This window comes from Acomys russatus, chromosome 24 (genome assembly GCF_903995435.1).
Source record: "Acomys russatus chromosome 24, mAcoRus1.1, whole genome shotgun sequence".
NCBI classification, from domain to species: domain Eukaryota; kingdom Metazoa; phylum Chordata; class Mammalia; order Rodentia; family Muridae; genus Acomys; species Acomys russatus.
Window position 1 is genome coordinate 6,312,361 of NC_067160.1, and position 17,182 is coordinate 6,329,542.

A 17,182-nucleotide genomic window follows, 5' to 3' on the forward strand; every position below is an offset into this window, starting at 1 on the left:
GTGATCAAACTTGGTTGTAGACGGGTGTGGTCATTGCTTGTGTGCTTATGTGCACCAGAAGTCTCACTGTAGAGACAGTAGGATGTGCATTAGCTCAAATACTGTGGAGTAACTTGGGGCATTTCAGTTCTGGGGATGGTACCCAGAGCCTTGCCTGTGCTAGCTCTGCTGCTGAGCTATGGTATGCCTGCAGGTCTGGCTCTGTGGGGGTGTGAGTATCTTGGCTTTTCTCATCTGTATACGGGTGATGAACTAGTGTTTATACCAGCATAATAAAGAATATTTCTATCAGAGTGGCTGAAAAGTTGAGTGACAAAATGAGAGAATACAAAGAGCAGCCTAAGACAGACTGTTGCGCCCCGCCCCCTTTCTCTTTTATTTATGGTTTTTCGAGACAGTCCTAGACTCACCTTGTAGACCAGGCTGGCCTTGAACTCATAGTGATCTGCCTACCTCTGCCTCCCGAGTGCTGGGATTAAGGGCGTATGCCACCATGCCTGGCCTGACTGTTGCTCTCTTAAACACAGGGTATTGTGTTTAATTCTAGACTGTGAGGGGAATAAACTTCAGACATCAAAACTGTCCGTGTTTAACGACTTTTCTCATCACTTTTTAGACAAATACAAATCAGCCCCTTTAACTGAAAGGTCCCCTAAAGTAAGCCACCAAGGCAGCCTATAACTCCTTTATAAGAGTTTATTCTCAGTATATAATTTTTTTTAATGGAAAGTTCAGTAGCATGTTTTATTTTGCCATCATAGGACCCAAAACTTAAAGTCCTCATCTCATGGGGAAACTGGGAGGAGAACACTAACAATTACACTACAAATGATGACAATTCTATTGGCTCGATAAAATGGCCAAGCATGAGGAAGGCAAACTGTTGGTTACAGCTTATCTTATGGTGGTAGACTCAAAAATTACAAGAAATGATGCCTACAGTTTCTCTTTCCATGGCTTTTTGTGTTTTCTTAGTTGGGCTTTGCAGACATTGCATGTACGCATGTGCATGCTTGTGTGTGTGTGTGTATGTGTGTTCGCATGTGCATGCGCATGTGTGTGCGTGCATGTGTGCATCTGTATGTGTGTGAGTGTGTGTGTTTGTGTATGTGATTTAGAAGCAAGATAATGATACAGGTTTATTAAGGTAAGGTATGAATATATTTGCTTTAAATAATTACACGTAAGTGGAAGTTCTACATTTGTATTTGGTGGGTGACAATTTCTACTTATTCTGTTGATCATATATTGAACTATTAGATAATCAAACTAGATAGATATTTGTATATAGCAGGAGATAAGAAAAGGTTCATATTTTTATGCCATGTGACAATATTCCCTCGATCACCAGTAGGAGTAATGAGAATTGCTGAGGAGCAACCTCTGGCCCCCAGAATGTATTTGCCACCTCATTAGCTCTTAGGGAATAGTCTACCTCTGTAGGGGCAGTTGGACATACCACTATGTAAATGCCTTCTTGCAATATTCTGAAACCACTTTTCAATACAATTTTTAAAAATCCCTGTGTGAGAAGTTTGATGCAATACATTTGTCTATGCTTCAGGCAAAGTTAGATGGATAACTATCAAATTAGATTCAGTTTAGTGCATTTGGCATATGTTTTTTGACTAAGCTCTTTTTTTTAAACATGGGCAATTGCTGAAGATTAGAAACATATAGCTAATTTATCAGAATGTATTATTTTTATTTTATTTTTGCACTTCTGGGGACCAAACCTAGGGCCCATCACAGCTTGTTAAGCATTCTAGTGCTCAGCTAATATCTAAGTCCTTGCAGGCAGTATGTTTAAAGGTTTGTGTTTCTAAGTAGAGGGATAACAAGATATGCTTATGAGGATAATTTGTAAATTCAAGCAATAGCATTTATTTCTTCAGATATATTCTCATTTTTAAGAGACTTCCATAAAATGCATAAGTTTACAACACATTAGAACAAAATAAAACAGCTAACTAGGCAAGACCTAGTAACTCTCCATTTTCTCTAAAAGGGAACATAAACGTTTTAGTAGTAGGAACATTATTTTTACAGTAGTTTTCTTTATAAAATCCTATTGATGTCAGTGTGTGTGTATGTGTGTGTGTGTGTGTGTGTGTGTGAGAGTGGGGGGAGAGAGAGAGAGACAGACAGACAGACAGACAACTTTTGGGAGTTGGTTCCCTCCTTCCACCTTTTTGTGGGTTCTAAGCATTGAACTCATCCCCTATGCTTACTTAGTCATCTTGTCAGCCATGGTGTGGTCCTCTTCAGAGGATCCACATACACTGATAGCGTCCATTGTTTACTTGGACTGAGCTCCTACAGAAATCTGCTGAAAACCACTTCCAGAACAAAGGATGGAAGATGCCCTGTGCAGCATTGAGATGTTCCCATCGCCACCGTGGTGGGAACAATTACTGCTGTGACTAAGTGATCCCAGGAGAGATGCTTATGTCTAAACATGGAAGCTGGAAGGTTGGACACATCTGTCCTTAGGACTGCTGATCTTTATTTATAGGTTTAACTAAAGTAAGACTAATTTTTATGAGAAAATATAACGGGCCAGCAAGATGGCTTATCAAGCAAAGGGACTAGCTGCCAGGCCTAATGACTTGAGTTAAATCCCAGGCCCCACATAATAGAAAGAAAGAACTTACTCCAAAGTTTTCCTTTGACCTACATTTACACATTGTGGTATATGTGCAGCCCCACAATACACATATACACACATAGATGTATATAACATAAATAAATGCATGATTAAAAATATAAAGAAAGGCCACTGGAGAGATGGCTCAACACTAAGAGCACCAGCTGCTCTTCCAGAGGCTGCTCTTAGATTCCCCACACCTACATGGCAACTCACAGCGTCAGTTCCAGAGAATCCAATGCCTCCAAAGGTCCTGGACACACACGGTACACAGACAGACAGACAACATGTGGACAAAATATCCGTGCACATAAAATAATAAATATAATAGCAAATGGTCAACAGGGAAGTCTGCTTTTTAATGGTACCCATACTTACATAAAACACTTTTAAAACAGAACAAATAATAGTAGCTTCCTTTCTCTGATTCATGCGCTCTGTCACCGTACAGGAAACACATATTTAATGTTCAGTGGCTCAGCGGTACTAATTTGAAGAAACTTTACACATAAGCAAATGTCTTCCAAGGACAGTGACTCTATTGGCCATTTGCCATGTGTACAGTGTATGAGTGCATGCACATATATATGTGTGTGTGTGTGCACGTGTGCGTGCACGTGTGTGTGTGTGTGTGTGTGTTACTACAGATAGAACTTATGGCTTCATCCATCTAAGCATATACACTATAATTAAGCTACATCCCCAACTCTATTTTCTAAACTCAGTAATTTTGGTAGTATAGTTTTTCCATAAAACATTTAAAAATATACTCTTGAAGATGTAAAATTATTTACAGATGAAATTTTTTGAGATAATCATGGATTTTATGACATATATTTCTACTAGGTAAAATGTGTTCAGGCCACCATGCACAGATGTCTTCTATGATTTATTTTTACTATTAATAATTTTTAACTCTTGAAATTAGAATATAATTATATCACTTCCCCCTTTCCTTTTCTCCCTCCATCCCCTCTCATATACTTGTAAACTGCCTTACTCTTTCTCAAATTCATGCCTGCTTTTTCTTTAATTGTTCTTATATAATAATACATATATAAAACATATATAACATACATATCACACACATATATTCCTAAATATAGGAATGCCACCTGCTCAGTCTATATAATGTTACTTATATGCATATTATTTCAGTGCTGACTATTAACAGATATTTTAATACATGGGACCTCTACTTTCAAAAGACGTATTTCTCTCCAACAAGCAAAGACATGTCATTTTGTGTGATGGCAGCTATTTTACCTGCAGAAGGGGCTCCCCAGCTTACGGCAATTCTGCTTTATCTCCTTGGGTGGCTTTCTGATCCAGGAACTAATATGTGGAGAAATGCCATGTAGCCTGTAAAAAGCATATATACAGGATGTGGCCTTCCACAGAGAGTCACAGTCGCTACCTACACCTGTGAGAGCATTGCCTCAACGTGAGTCTACATTCTGAAAGTACTGACTACATCTCATTCAGAAGTCTGGGGACCTGGGCAGTGTTACCTTAGAATTTGTGTGGGAGAGATGGGGAACCTCAGAGCCAAGGAACAGGCTGTGTGGACAGAAGGAATTGCAAGTTAGTGTCAGGAGAGAAAGGCCAGACACGGAAGTATACAGACCTCTCACCACCCACTTCACACAGAGTCTTCCTTAAAGCATGCAGGTGAGTGGAAGGCAGCTAATACTGAAAAGTCACTGGCCATCACATGTCTTTCAGAGCGCTGCGAATGTAAGCCTGTCAGAGCTACACAGAAGACCTACTTCCGGAACAACTACAACTATGGTAAGGATACCTTTGCAGTCCACTCACTGACCACTGTGTCGGGAAACCTGTGTGGGCATGTTACATGCACACACTTGTATGCACATACATGTGTGGGCATGTTACACACACACACATGCATGCACATACACGAGTAGTTTAAAAGTAAGGCTTAAAAACAAAGAAGGACACTTACAAGTGTTGCCCCCGACACTGGCTTCATCTAATTAAAGTGTATCATGGTGGCACAGCTCTTGTCAGATGCCCGACTGTGAGAGCATCCGGCAACATTTTTATTATTCATTAAGCCATAGCATTGAGTACCCAGAGTTCAATTTCAAAGGAGAAGTTCTGTCTCTGGCATGCTACCTGGGTTCCAGCTGTGCTCCACTGGAGTGAACCAAAGGACACTGGGAAGCAATCCTGAATAGCTGTTGATATTCATCTAAGGGATGCCTTGCTATTTTAACTTGACCAAACATTACATTTTGATGAGCTAAATGCTAACTGAAGGGCGACCACTATGAAGAGGACTGGCTGGTTTGATGGGAGGACGCTGTCTCTACCAGGGATGGTTTTAGGGGTGCTCCATGTCCTCTCTCACTTAGTTACCCCACCTGCTTGTGAGTGCTCTTCTTATCCTGGTTTTGTGAGTGACTATTGAGCCAACACTGTCCCTTCTTTCATTGTGTACAATGTACTTTTGGGTACTGTTATGCCTCAGTAAATATCAGGCACTGCATGTGTATGAGGCAGTCACTGGAGTTCTTCAGCCGCTAAGATACACGTCTGTTCAGCACCAGTGGCCTCTTCCACGGAGCTCTGCTATGATTCTGCTCGGCATCAGAAGTGTTTAGGGTTATAGACTCTCACTCTGTACTTTGGGATGTTTGTGGATGGGTGATAATCTTTGGAATGGGACTCAAGTTTAAGCATGAAATCTGTGTTTCACTGACAACATGTCAATTTGACTGTGACATGTCACATGAGTCAAGGGTAGAAGGCTCCATTTGTCACCTTGTGTTGTTGACCTAGCAGTAGTGATGCGTAGCCTGTCAGTGATGCTGACAAGGTCATGATGCTGTCTGGTCCTGAGTTAATGAGTTAACATAGGTTACAGAGACTTCTAAAGTGAGCTATATTGTGAAAATGAGGATTTTTGTCTTTATGTGCCTTACTTTTAGAGGACATAAGGCATTTAGAGATTTATTTCAACTTCTGGAGCAGTGGCTCTCAATCTCTGTTGTGACCCCCTTGGGAGGGGGCATCAAATGATCACCTAAGACCGTGGTGAAGCACAGACATTTACATTCTAATTCATAACAGTAGCTAGCAGCATTACAGTTATAAAATAGCAATGAAAATCATTTATGGTTGGGGGTCAGCACATCATGAACTGTAGTCAAAAGCCACAGCATTAGAAAGGTTGAGAACCACTGTTCTAGAATGCGGGGACTTAGAAGGAGAGAAGTGAGAAAGACCATGACAGTAATATGTTTGGAAATGCAGGTATTAAAGAACATAAAAGAATGTCTTGTCGGGGTGGTGGGCGAATCTGAAAGCAACTTCTTCCCCAAATTTCTCTCCAGCGGAATCAGTTTTTATCTTTTGCTTAGGCAGGGACATTGCACTTCAAAGGCTAGCCTAGAACTTTCTTTGTAGCCCAAGTTGCCCCTGACCTTGTAACCTCAGTCTGTCTAGGCTAGCGTTGTGGCCATGATCTACCAGATTGGCTGGCTGCTTATCTTCAGCGGGATCTTAGCAGCTTTTGGTTAGTGAGGGACAGATATCCCAGGGAGGGACAGACGTCTCAGGCCTTAAAGGTTTAGTTTACCTAAGAATCAAATGTCTTGTTGCTTATCGGAAACCCCTTCCTCTCCTTATGAAAACCAGTGCGACTACAGGAGAAGAGTTGTTTTTTGTTTTGTTTTGTTTTGTTTTTTGGAAGGCTACCCTTTTAAGATTGATAAAGGCTATGTGAACTTTTAAATATAATTATGATTAAAAAATAAAAACATAACTCCATGCCGGGGGTGGGGCAGTTCTGGAGAAGAGCTTGCATGGAGCTCTAGATTGGATCATCTGCACTACATGAAAGTGGTTGTGTAGTTCAGTGTCATCCTCTGCTATGTAACAAGTCAGACGCTAGCCTTGGATACAGGAGAGTCTGTTTTCAAAAACAAGTAAAGAGCAGCAACAAACAAACAACAACAACAACAACACACACACACTAAAAAACACTAACAATAAGAATTTTATTTCAAAGAAATAGAGTTATTTTTATTTATCTTTACGTACTACTTACCCAGCTTCCTGGTTCATACAACACCTGGTGGCACTCTCACAGTTCAAAGCTCAAATACTAATCATTACATTAAAAAGCACTTTTAGGGAAGATAGCAGAGTGAGCATTATGACACAATAAGGTGGAGCTTGTAAGGTAGCTCACATCTGTAATCGCTCCCAGAACTTGGGATAAAGCCAAGAGGATCAAGAGTTCAAGACCAGCCCATGTTTCCCCAGTTGCTACTAGAGAAAAAAAAAAAAAAATAGCCAGACACTAACCAGGCCACCCATGATTTAGAGATTGGTTTTTGGGTGGAACTCACAGATTCTTGGGTGAAAGCAGGCACTCCAATGCTTGGCTAGAAGGCAAAATAATGGAAGGGAAATATTTTTCTTTCAAAAACATACTGATTTTTCACTTTATGCATTTGCATGTATCTATTGAGAAAACAAAGGAACAATTGGTAATTCATATAGAACCTCTGCCTCATTCTTGACTAATTCAGTAAAAATTTGTGAGTTTCAGCAAAGTTACTTAAATAATAAAGTAGGTGTTGTAGAGAGGTATTATTTTTGGAGTAGGTACATGTGCTAAAATTTTCTAATGAAAATAGTGGATGCACTGGGTGAATAAATCATCAGCCTGAGAACGTTTGCACAGCTCTCTAATCACTAATGGCTGATGGATACTGTGAGGCGCTTTCATTTAGCCAGGACTCACACAAATCTGTCTGCTAGCTGGCCTTCGGAACTTCCTGTCTGGAAGGAAAACATTATCTCTTGTCAAAATACAAGGCCGAGAGAACAGGAATAGTAAGGGTCTCCACTTGCCAATCAAGCCAGGCAGGGCTGGCCGGCCAGTCAGACCTTCTCTGCCTCAAACTCTCATATTTGCATTGCTACAAATTCTCTAAGGACTGAAATATTCATGAACCAAAAATAAGTCTTTGTCCTAAAGATTTACAAATTTTGGTAACCGAATCTCTGTCCCATAGCTTGCCCTAATGGCAGTGCATGAAGTTACTGTGATAAAGGTAGAACCTAGGTGGAGAAATGGATTACCAGCTGGTTCCATGGTTTCTGAGGGATTAAAAAAAAAAACAAAAAACCAATCCTGTGTAGTCTTGAGCACCTAAATTAAATGGGAGGGTCTGCAAATGGGAGTTCAGTCATTCCTACCTGCAGAGCTTTCCCAAAGTGGGTTCACTTGAATATATGGCGTTTCCTCTGTGGACAGTGTATTATTAATGACATTATGACAGAGCCTCCTGAGCAGTTGCTGTTGACTTTTTATGAATTGGAATTTTCACACCTTTCTTTTTTAAAAGAGTGAAACTTTCCTGTAAAATTGCTTACGTGTCAGACATAGAGATCTACACTGTGTGGCTCTTCAAAAAGAAAGACACCGGAGAGCAGAAGAAATGTACCTTCTAGGTTCTGAGTCTTGTCACAAAACGTTGCAATGGAGGGCAATCTGTCTCTGTGCTGAGAAGCAAAGCTGACTCCCATAAGGCATAGCAAGAGCCACTGCTTGTTTTGTGGGAGGGAGACTGATGCAATTGGCATGCTAGAAAATTCTCTATAGCTCAGCAGGGACATGGGGGTGGCAGAGGAGCTGAGTGCAAGGCACATGGAAGAAACAAGGTGTAATGGACAACTTTCATTCAGGAAGAAAGTTCAGTATACCTAAAGGAGATCCAGAACTTAATGCTGATGTGAAGGAAGAAAAGTGCCAATGTCTGAGTGGTGAGGCGAGGTGAGGGAGGTAAAAAAGACCGAGGAACTGCTTTGGGAACACTACTAACAGAACTGAGCTACAGCCCGGAAGAGAACCCGCCTTGGAAAATGGACCTCTTGAATAATGACCATTGAAGAACTGAGTCTAGGCCTTTACAGGGGGTGAACCTAGTGTAAGCTAATCCCTCTTGGCCGCCATTGCTGCTGCTCACCTGCATATCCACGTACCCAAGGTGGAGCCATGGGGCCAAATTCTAAGAGGACTCAGTGAACTCTGCTTACCTAAGTGGGGTTTTGAAAACCAAACACTTACACGCACACATGCACGCATATATAAACACCAATGTACGTATACACAGATACATACACAAACAGGCTGGGAATCGGGGCTGAGCACAGAGACCAAAGGTATGGCGTTCAGTTTCTCTAAAGAAAAGTGTCTGCCTGACATTTCCTTTCTAACCACTGTGCATGAAATTGAGAGGAGTTGATTAGAAAGAAGCCTACTGGCTTTAAGAAAATGGTGTACCTACTGTGTGCATCATCATGCAAATAAGATACGCTTTCTCTTACCCAGTCATCCGGGCTAGAGTTAAAGAGGTAAAGAGCAAGTGTCATGACGTGACTGCTGTCCTGGAGGTGAAGGAGGTTCTGAAGGCGTCGCTGGTAAACATTCCAAGGGACACGGTGAGCCTTCACACCACCTCTGGCTGCCTCTGCCCACCACTGCATGTGAACGAGGAATATATCATCATGGGCTATGAAGATGAAGAACGCTCTAGGTAACTTTCCCCTGAAGGATTCGGGGTAATTTGCTTTCCTTCCTAGCCATACATGTTGCTGTGGTGGTCTTGTCTTTGTCTACTTGGCTCTTTCTACTTTCTTGGGAACTGTGGCTATTGTTTAATTTTACATGTTGGTTAGAAAAAGATAGTTTATGGGTATAGATTTTTCTGCAGAAAGGGATCATAGCTTCATTATTTCTGAAACGGGTTCATGATTTCTAAATAGCTAAGATTCTTTTCAACTCTTGGCTTTCCTATTCTAGGGTAAACACATTTAGTTTTTTCTTGCCACCAATTCCTTGAAAATTTCAACTATACTTTGACTTTTCAAAAGTGATCATTTGGTTTTAAAAATGCAGGTTACTCCTGGTGGAAGGCTCTATAGCGGAGAAGTGGAAGGATCGGCTCGGTAAGAAAGTCAAGGTAAGCTTGGATTTTATGTTCAGAGTAGTAAAATACTGGGGCCGAGACTTAGCTCTGTGGTAGAATGCATACCTAGCAAGTCCACTCCAGGTTCAGTCCCCAGCACCAAGAAAAAACAATCTGTCTGGTAATAAATTCTGTAGAAAACCATCTCACATGTAAATTAAATAGTTGCCCTCAACTGCATGAGAATATTAAGACCTGATATACATATGTACACATATGCATATACACATACACAACACAAGAACTGAAATTGTCTTTAGTGTCTACTCATTTAAGGAATGAATTTTCTGTATCAAAAGCTCTAACCACAGTCGCCCTGACTCCCTGTGAGCCATAGCAGGCTGGCTTCCCGCTGTCATCCCAGTGCCAGCTCCTGACAGCTCATCGCTCTGCCATGGTAGGGTACCACTTCCATCTTTATGCTCAGTAGAAGTCACAGCGAGCTGTTCTGCCTCCATACCACACTTCATTTCAGGCAGAAGGAAAGGTGGAGGTAAACGCAGGTTCCAAGAACTCTATCCAGAATCTTTATCTTAGAAGAACTTTGGATCAGGGTAGGTGCTGTGTCTATCTCCAGTGGGGACAGCAGGGGACAGAGGTTTTCGTTGCTTCTAAATAAATTGTTCTTCTCTGAGAAGGGAAAAAAGCAATCAGTGATAAGTAGAAAAATATTGTTACAGTGTCCAATGTACAGAAATGAACTCCTATGAACAAGGTGCTGCCACAGTCATCGGTGTAGATGACATCTGACCAAAGTGGGTGCTTACAACAGTGATGTGGCTTTCATAATTTATAATAAGATTCTAGAACTTATATATATATATATAAATCAAGTAGTATATTACTCAATAGAAAAGGTCTCGCAGGCTGGGCGTGGTGATGCATGCCTTTAATCCCAGCACTCGTGAGGCAGAGGCAGGCGGATAGCTGTGAGTTTGAGGCCAGCCTGGTCTACAAAGTGAGTCCAGGACAGTCAAGGCTACACAGAGAAACCCTGTCTCGGAAAAAAAAAAAAAAAAAAAACAAACCAAACCAAAACAAGAAAATGTCTCGCATGTCTTATTATTGCACCAGCACATCTTTCTCAAAGTAAAAGAAGGAGTAGTGGAAACGCATAGGAGGCTGAAGAACCTGCTAGGATGCGTGCTGGGGGTACGGGTCGGGAGGAGAGCGGCACCAAACACAGTGCTTCCTGTTCTGGGAGCTGGAGGGCTGGGGGAGCATTTCAGGGCACATTAAACACCCCTAGGCAGTTTATCTTATACATCTGGGCTCCACGTGACGGACGCCTGTGACCTGTCAGGTGACCTACAGAAATGTGGAGGGCGTGATTTCAAAGATAGAAACTACTAAGTTCCTTTCGTCCTCAGTATCTTTGTCAGAAGCGAGGCACATTTCAAATGTGAGTGTTCTCTGTCCAGATCCCTTGCCAGTTAACCTGGCGCTTAGTTATTAGTGGAGAAGCAGCTCTTCTCCGGAAGACTGGGATCATCCTTTCAAGTCTGTTTTCTGCTTCTTAGTGCAGAACCGGAATTTGTCCTAAATTCTTGTACCACTTGGAAGATCGTCAGCATCTCTGCTGCCATGTGTAGTAGACAGGCCGGTTAAATTTTGACTGGGATGCACAGCTTGTTCTGTTTTATAGCACGGTAGACTTATTTCCTATTGTTTCCTACAGGGAAACCATAGTTTTTATGGCATCATTGACTTCCTCAGACTGATTTTAAACACACTAATGGGAAACAGTAAACTAGTGTCCTGAATAATTTTCTTTGTTGTTTTGAGACAGTGTCTTGCTTTTTAGCTCTGGCTGGACTGATACTTTTGATTTAGCACAGGCTGGACTGTACCTATGATGTAGCCCAGGCTAGCCTCTCTGTGGCCCTCTTGCACTGGTGTTTGTATTATAATACTGTGTCACTGCACCAGCTCTCTTCTGTTGTTTTTCTTTTTTATAAAATAGTTTTAATTTTCTATTATATATATATATATAATATATATAATTATTGTCTATGTGTATGTCTATGCATAAGAACCTGGGGCCCAAGAAGACCAGAAGAGGGCATGGTATCCTAGGACCTGAAGTTATAGATGTTTCTGAGTTGTCACTTGGGTCCTGGGAACCTCTGGTTCTCTGCAAGACCAGCCAAGTAGGTTTTTTGTTTTTGTTTTGTTTTGTTTTCATTAAAAAAATTTTTTTTTGAGATATGGTTTCTCTGCATAGTCCTTGCTGTCCTGGAACTCTCTATGTAGAGCAGGCTGGCCTCGAACTCAGAGACCAATCTGCCTCTGCCTCTGGAGTGGGGGACTAAAGGCTTGCACCAGTACCACCTCTTTCCAGACCCAGTGGATCAATTTTAAATTTGGGTTTATGTTCTGAGCCAGATGTTTGGGGGAAAATCTCTTCTGGCTGGAATTATTAGGGTCCCCCTTTTTAAAAAAATAGGTTTTCAGTTACTCAGGAATGTTTAAAAGACTTTTATAGGGGACATTGTTTTTTAAGTTCCATCAAAGTTGCTCTTTCCAGCTGAGCTTTGTCCGAGCAGAGGTCGCTTAGAACGATCATCACCGTTCTCCTCTGTAAATGATTGTTTGTCTTTGTTCTGTGACAGTCAGTTGCTCAAATCAAGATATTTGAATTACCTTAGAGAGAGTTAAGAATCAGATTATTTTTAAATATGGAAGCAGCATTTTTTCTGGAATAAGGTCAGCCAAGATAAAGATATACTTTAATATAAGAGATAGCAACACCTAACTTATTCCGTGCTCTCGTACTTTGTAATTCTTCAGTCTTCAGAATAATCCTATTATTAATGTTATTAATGTCAATATAGAAACAATAAAAAATGCCATCCATTAAGCTTGAAAGCTTTGCATGGATAACAGTGAGCTAGAATCGTGACCTGGGCCATCTGACATCAGCTTCTTGCTCCATAACATGAGGTCATTGAGGCAGCAGCCAGGTCTCACCTGGGAGCTCCTGACACCGGGACACCATGGGCCCACTCAGAGCTGATGAGCGGGGACCTGTTCTCAGCACAATCCTCTGATGATGTCTGTGTTCACTGAAGTTTGTCAAGTACAGACATGTTCTCATCGCTGCCTACACTATCACCATGTAACTGCCACTCCTTATCCTATATCACAGATAACCACTATTGACATTGTTCATATGAAAGACAAGCATATATGCCGGGTGGTGGTGGCACACACCTTTAATCCCAGCACTCAGGAGGCAGAGGCAGGTGGATTCCTGTGAGTTCGAGGCCAGCCTGGTCTACAAAGTGAGTCCAGGACAGCCAAGGCTACACAGAAAAATCCTGTCTCGAAAAACCAAAAAACCAAAAACCAAAAACCCCACAATGCAGAATTTTGTGGTTTTGCTGTAATTGGTAAATATTAGAAAAATATTCTAGAAACACCACTTTTTCCTTCATGTCTTCACTATTTAAATCAGCTGTGTGTGTGTGTGTGTGTGTGTGTGTGTGAGAGAGAGAGAGAGAGAGAGAGAGAGAGAGAGAGAGAGAGAGAGAGAGAGAGAGAGTGAGTGTGTGCCCGCGCTTGCATGTATGTCCATGTATACGCATTTGTGCATGCTGGTGAATGTGCATAGGTGTCTTCCTCAATTGTTCTCTACCTCACTTTTTGAGACAAGGTCTTTCTCTGGAGCCCACACTCCCTGACTAAGCTGGACTCCCTGACTTCCGAGCCCTGGGGCCCACCTGCCTGCCCACCTGTCTGCCCATTTGCCTGCCCACCTGCCTGCCCACCTGTCTGCCCACCTGTCTGCCCACTTGCCTGCCCACCTGCCTGTCTGCCCACCTGCCTGCCCACCTGCCTGCCCACCTGCCTGCCCACCTGCCTGTCTGCCCACCTGCCTGCCCACCTGCCTGCCCACCTGCCTGCCCACCTGCCTGCCCACCTGTCTGTCCACTGTCTTGCTGCTCCCTCAGCACTGAGACTATAGAGTTGACCCATTCCACTTGGCTTTACAAACATTAGGTTCTTACACTACTACCATCTGCCCAACCACTAAATTAACCTTTAAAAGCTATTTTGCTTTGGTCTTAAGAAAATAATGAAAAATAGCGCTTCTTTCAAACTGTCAACATAAATGTAAGTTCGTAAAGGACAGATACTATTGCTTTTGCATCATTTACAGACGTGGAATTTTAGTTCTAAGTTTTGGTATGACAGCATTATTGAGTACCTTACAAATGAGATGGTCTCTGTGGTTTTTGAAATCAGAGCACTGTGTTTATGCAGTGTTGGTTCCATCGTTATCCTGGCATAGAGATTGTATGCTTTTGGAAAAGTAGTAAAACAGGTTGAGATCTGAGTCTTCAATCTCCCTTAGTTGATAACATAGAAACCATGACCCTTAAGCTGTGTCATGCGACTGTTTTCTCTTTTATATTTCACAGCGCTGGGATATGAAACTCCGCCATCTTGGACCTGGCAAAACTGATGCTAGTGATTCTACTCAGAAACAGAAGTCTGGCAGGAGCCCTAACACCCGGCCAGCACGCAGCTAAGTCCTGAAATGGAAAAGGCCACACCCATGGACTCCCTATTAAGACTTGTGTTGCTGGACTAGCGAAGGAAAATTGCACTATTGCACTCAGACCTATTGTTTACCACAGATACCGTGTGGCAACTGAAGTTACATCTGCTGTTTCCTTTTCTCCTGCTTCTTAATGGCCTGGGGTTAGATCCTTAAATATGTTGTATATTCTGTTTTACTAATCATGGGGGAACTGCTCTCTTTCACAGCAACAATAATAAATTAAACATGTTGATACTCAGGCCTCTGTATTGGAGTCCCCATGTGTTGATTTTGTGTTCTGTACCTCAGGTTGAGAATGCAATATTGGATGTAAAGAGAGATCACTGGTAATATCTCAACAACTAGATATTTCTGCAAACAGACTCTGCTGGTGTACTTCCACTCTTGTTTTTGTAAGCCTTTTGGGCATTTTCCTCATGTGATGAAAGTCCTTAATGTTTAGAAAGGCAGAATGGCAGTTTGAAATCAAATACTGCACAGGCAGAGCACGGCGACACCAGGAAGCATTTATGGGGAAATGCCACACAGCATGGGTTATTTTCAAGATTGGCAGGAGGCAAAATAAATAGCGTTAGGAGCCAAGAAAGGGGTATTTTGCTTGATTAGGGAACGCACTGGAACCAGTAGCCCTTGAGCCATTCACAGCAGTGTTCTGTCAGCCAGCGTATTTGATTTGTTCATAAATATATTAATGGGCATTAGAGAAGACTTACAGCTTAGACATCTGTTGTTATAACTGTAGCTATGCTTCCTTTTAACTAAAACCCAGTGTTGGATTCTCCCTCTCTGCTCATAAATAAATTTAGCTTGCTGTATTGAGCAGAAACGGAAAGTATTAAGGAATGCATTTGGGGGTGCAGCAGCACACAGCAACACAGCATTTGTGTTGTTTTAAAGAGGTATGTAACTCTATGAAAGACTGTAATTTACAGGACAGTGAAGCATTTTTATTCTATTTTGTTGCTTTGGGCTTGTGACTTTGGCTTTTGGTGTATGTACACGTTTGTATTTTGGGGGGATGGGTTTAAGCCATCACACACCCAAGTTAAACTAGATTGGTGTAGACTAGACTCATTGACCTAGACATTGTGGCTTGAATTTGTGCTGTTTAATGCTCAGTCAAAATGTCTAGTAGAACGAATTGTTGTTTCCAAGAGGAACATTATTCTGACTTTTAAACAACAACAACAACAAATATTTTTATTACCCAAGTTTCAGTGTGACCCCTACAGACCAGGGGAAACCCATAATGTCTTTTCTTCTTTCCTGCAACAGGGGTCTTTGGAGCATGCGCCAATCACCTGCGCGTCCCACTCCTTCTTCTTTCCTGCAACAGGGGTCTTTGGAGCATGCGCCAGTCACCTGCGCGTCCCACTCCTTCTTCTCTCCTGCAACAGGGGTCTTTGGAGCATGCACCAGTCACCTGCGCATCCCACTCCTTCTTCTTTCCTGCAACAGGGGTCTTTGGAGCATGCGCCAGTCACCTGCGCGTCCCACTCCCTGCAGTTGACTCATGTCATAGTATTAGATTCAAATCCTCAGCTATGGTGTGCTGAAAATAAAACATGTGTGAAGCAAACAGTGCTGTGTCTCCTTCTGTAAGGACACCCGTCCAAGGATGAAACTCATTTCTGAGCAGGCGTTTCCTATGTTGGTACTTAATAACTCATCTGAATTCTTTCTTTTAGAAGCAAAAAAGCATCCTCACTTTCCAGTGAGCACTAAACTCCAACATTTCCCTGAATTCCAGAACCAGCCTTTCATGTTTGCCTATAGGAGGACAGCACAGGCTCGGATCTACCATGTGGTTGCTTTCAGGTATATTGTACTGTGTTCACTGATGCTGGGGCAGGCGTCTCTTTCTAGGTGCTGTTGTCATTTCTTTAAGGTAGATTTTGTGTCACTAGGCAGGGGTGAAGTGCTGCACTGGGGCTGCTGAGGCAGGGGTGAAGTGCTGCACTGGGGATGCTGAGGCAGGGGTGAAGTGCTGCACTGGGGATGCTGAGGCAGGGGTGAAGCGCTGCACTGGGGATGCTGAGGCAGGGGTGAAGCGCTGCACTGGGGATGCTGAGGCAGGGGTGAAGTGCTGCACTGGGGATGCTGAGGCAGGGGTGAAGCGCTGCACTGGGGATGCTAAGGTAAGGAAAGTGCTGCACTACAGAGGTGACCGCTAATCTCCCCTCAAAATATCTGCCTTGGCTTTGTTTGGGCTCCCAGCTGACAGCATGTATCCATCCTATTCTGTTTTTCTTGGGGCTGCCACAGCAACCCTTCAGCGAGGGCAGACTTGGTTACAGAAGACTTACTGGGTCTGGCATATGGCCTCCCTCACATGCTGTTGGTGCTCCCAGGGTGTAGCTGAAGCTGTTTTAAGCAATGAAAAAATTTCTGTTTACTTGTTTATCTTTTTATGGCTCTGAGGATGGAACCAGGCCTTATAAATGCTAGATAGGCGTGCTATCTACACCGCATCTATATCTACCTACAGCAAGCTACGCCCCCAGTCAGTGAAAAAATACCTGTACATAAGTGAAAACCTGTAGGTGTTCTGTTTAGGTGACTAGATGGGAAACATGGCTATTTTCAGTGTAGGACTTTCACATATAATAGATTTAACTCATACACAGTTGCATTTATAGATAAAGGGGGGCAATCTCTCAGGTTAAGCAGTGTTTTTACCACCTTCTGCTTCAGTCATCTATACTGGTGATGTTTGTTTGTCTGTATAAGACATGTCATGTATTTAAACATTTTTAATAAGACAACACCTGTGAACAAAGTACATACTATTGTTTGTTTGTTTGTTTGTTTCCATTTTGGTAGCTGCAACATTTTCACTAAGAAACTGTGCAGACATCTTGCAGGGTGGCCTGATTTTATCATGATAGTCAGGTTTCTAAGTGGACTACGGTACTACTTCCACTCCGCTATTGTCATGTATGTCTCTCTAACCGCCCTTTA

At 42.3% G+C, this 17,182-nt stretch overlaps 1 protein-coding gene across 1 annotated transcript in view; it reads left to right on the forward strand.

Annotated features, from left to right (window-relative positions):
- Frzb (frizzled related protein) overlaps window positions 1–14,200 on the forward strand; it is a 32,080-nt gene extending 17,880 nt beyond the window's left edge. The window contains exons 3-6 of the mRNA XM_051166697.1: window positions 4,373–4,438; window positions 9,018–9,222; window positions 9,585–9,648; window positions 14,079–14,200. Of these exons, the coding sequence (XP_051022654.1) occupies window positions 4,373–4,438; window positions 9,018–9,222; window positions 9,585–9,648; window positions 14,079–14,189 (446 nt within the window). The 3' untranslated portion in view covers window positions 14,190–14,200. The remainder of the gene's footprint in view (window positions 1–4,372; window positions 4,439–9,017; window positions 9,223–9,584; window positions 9,649–14,078) is intronic.
- Window positions 14,201–17,182: the final 2,982 nt, after the last annotated feature.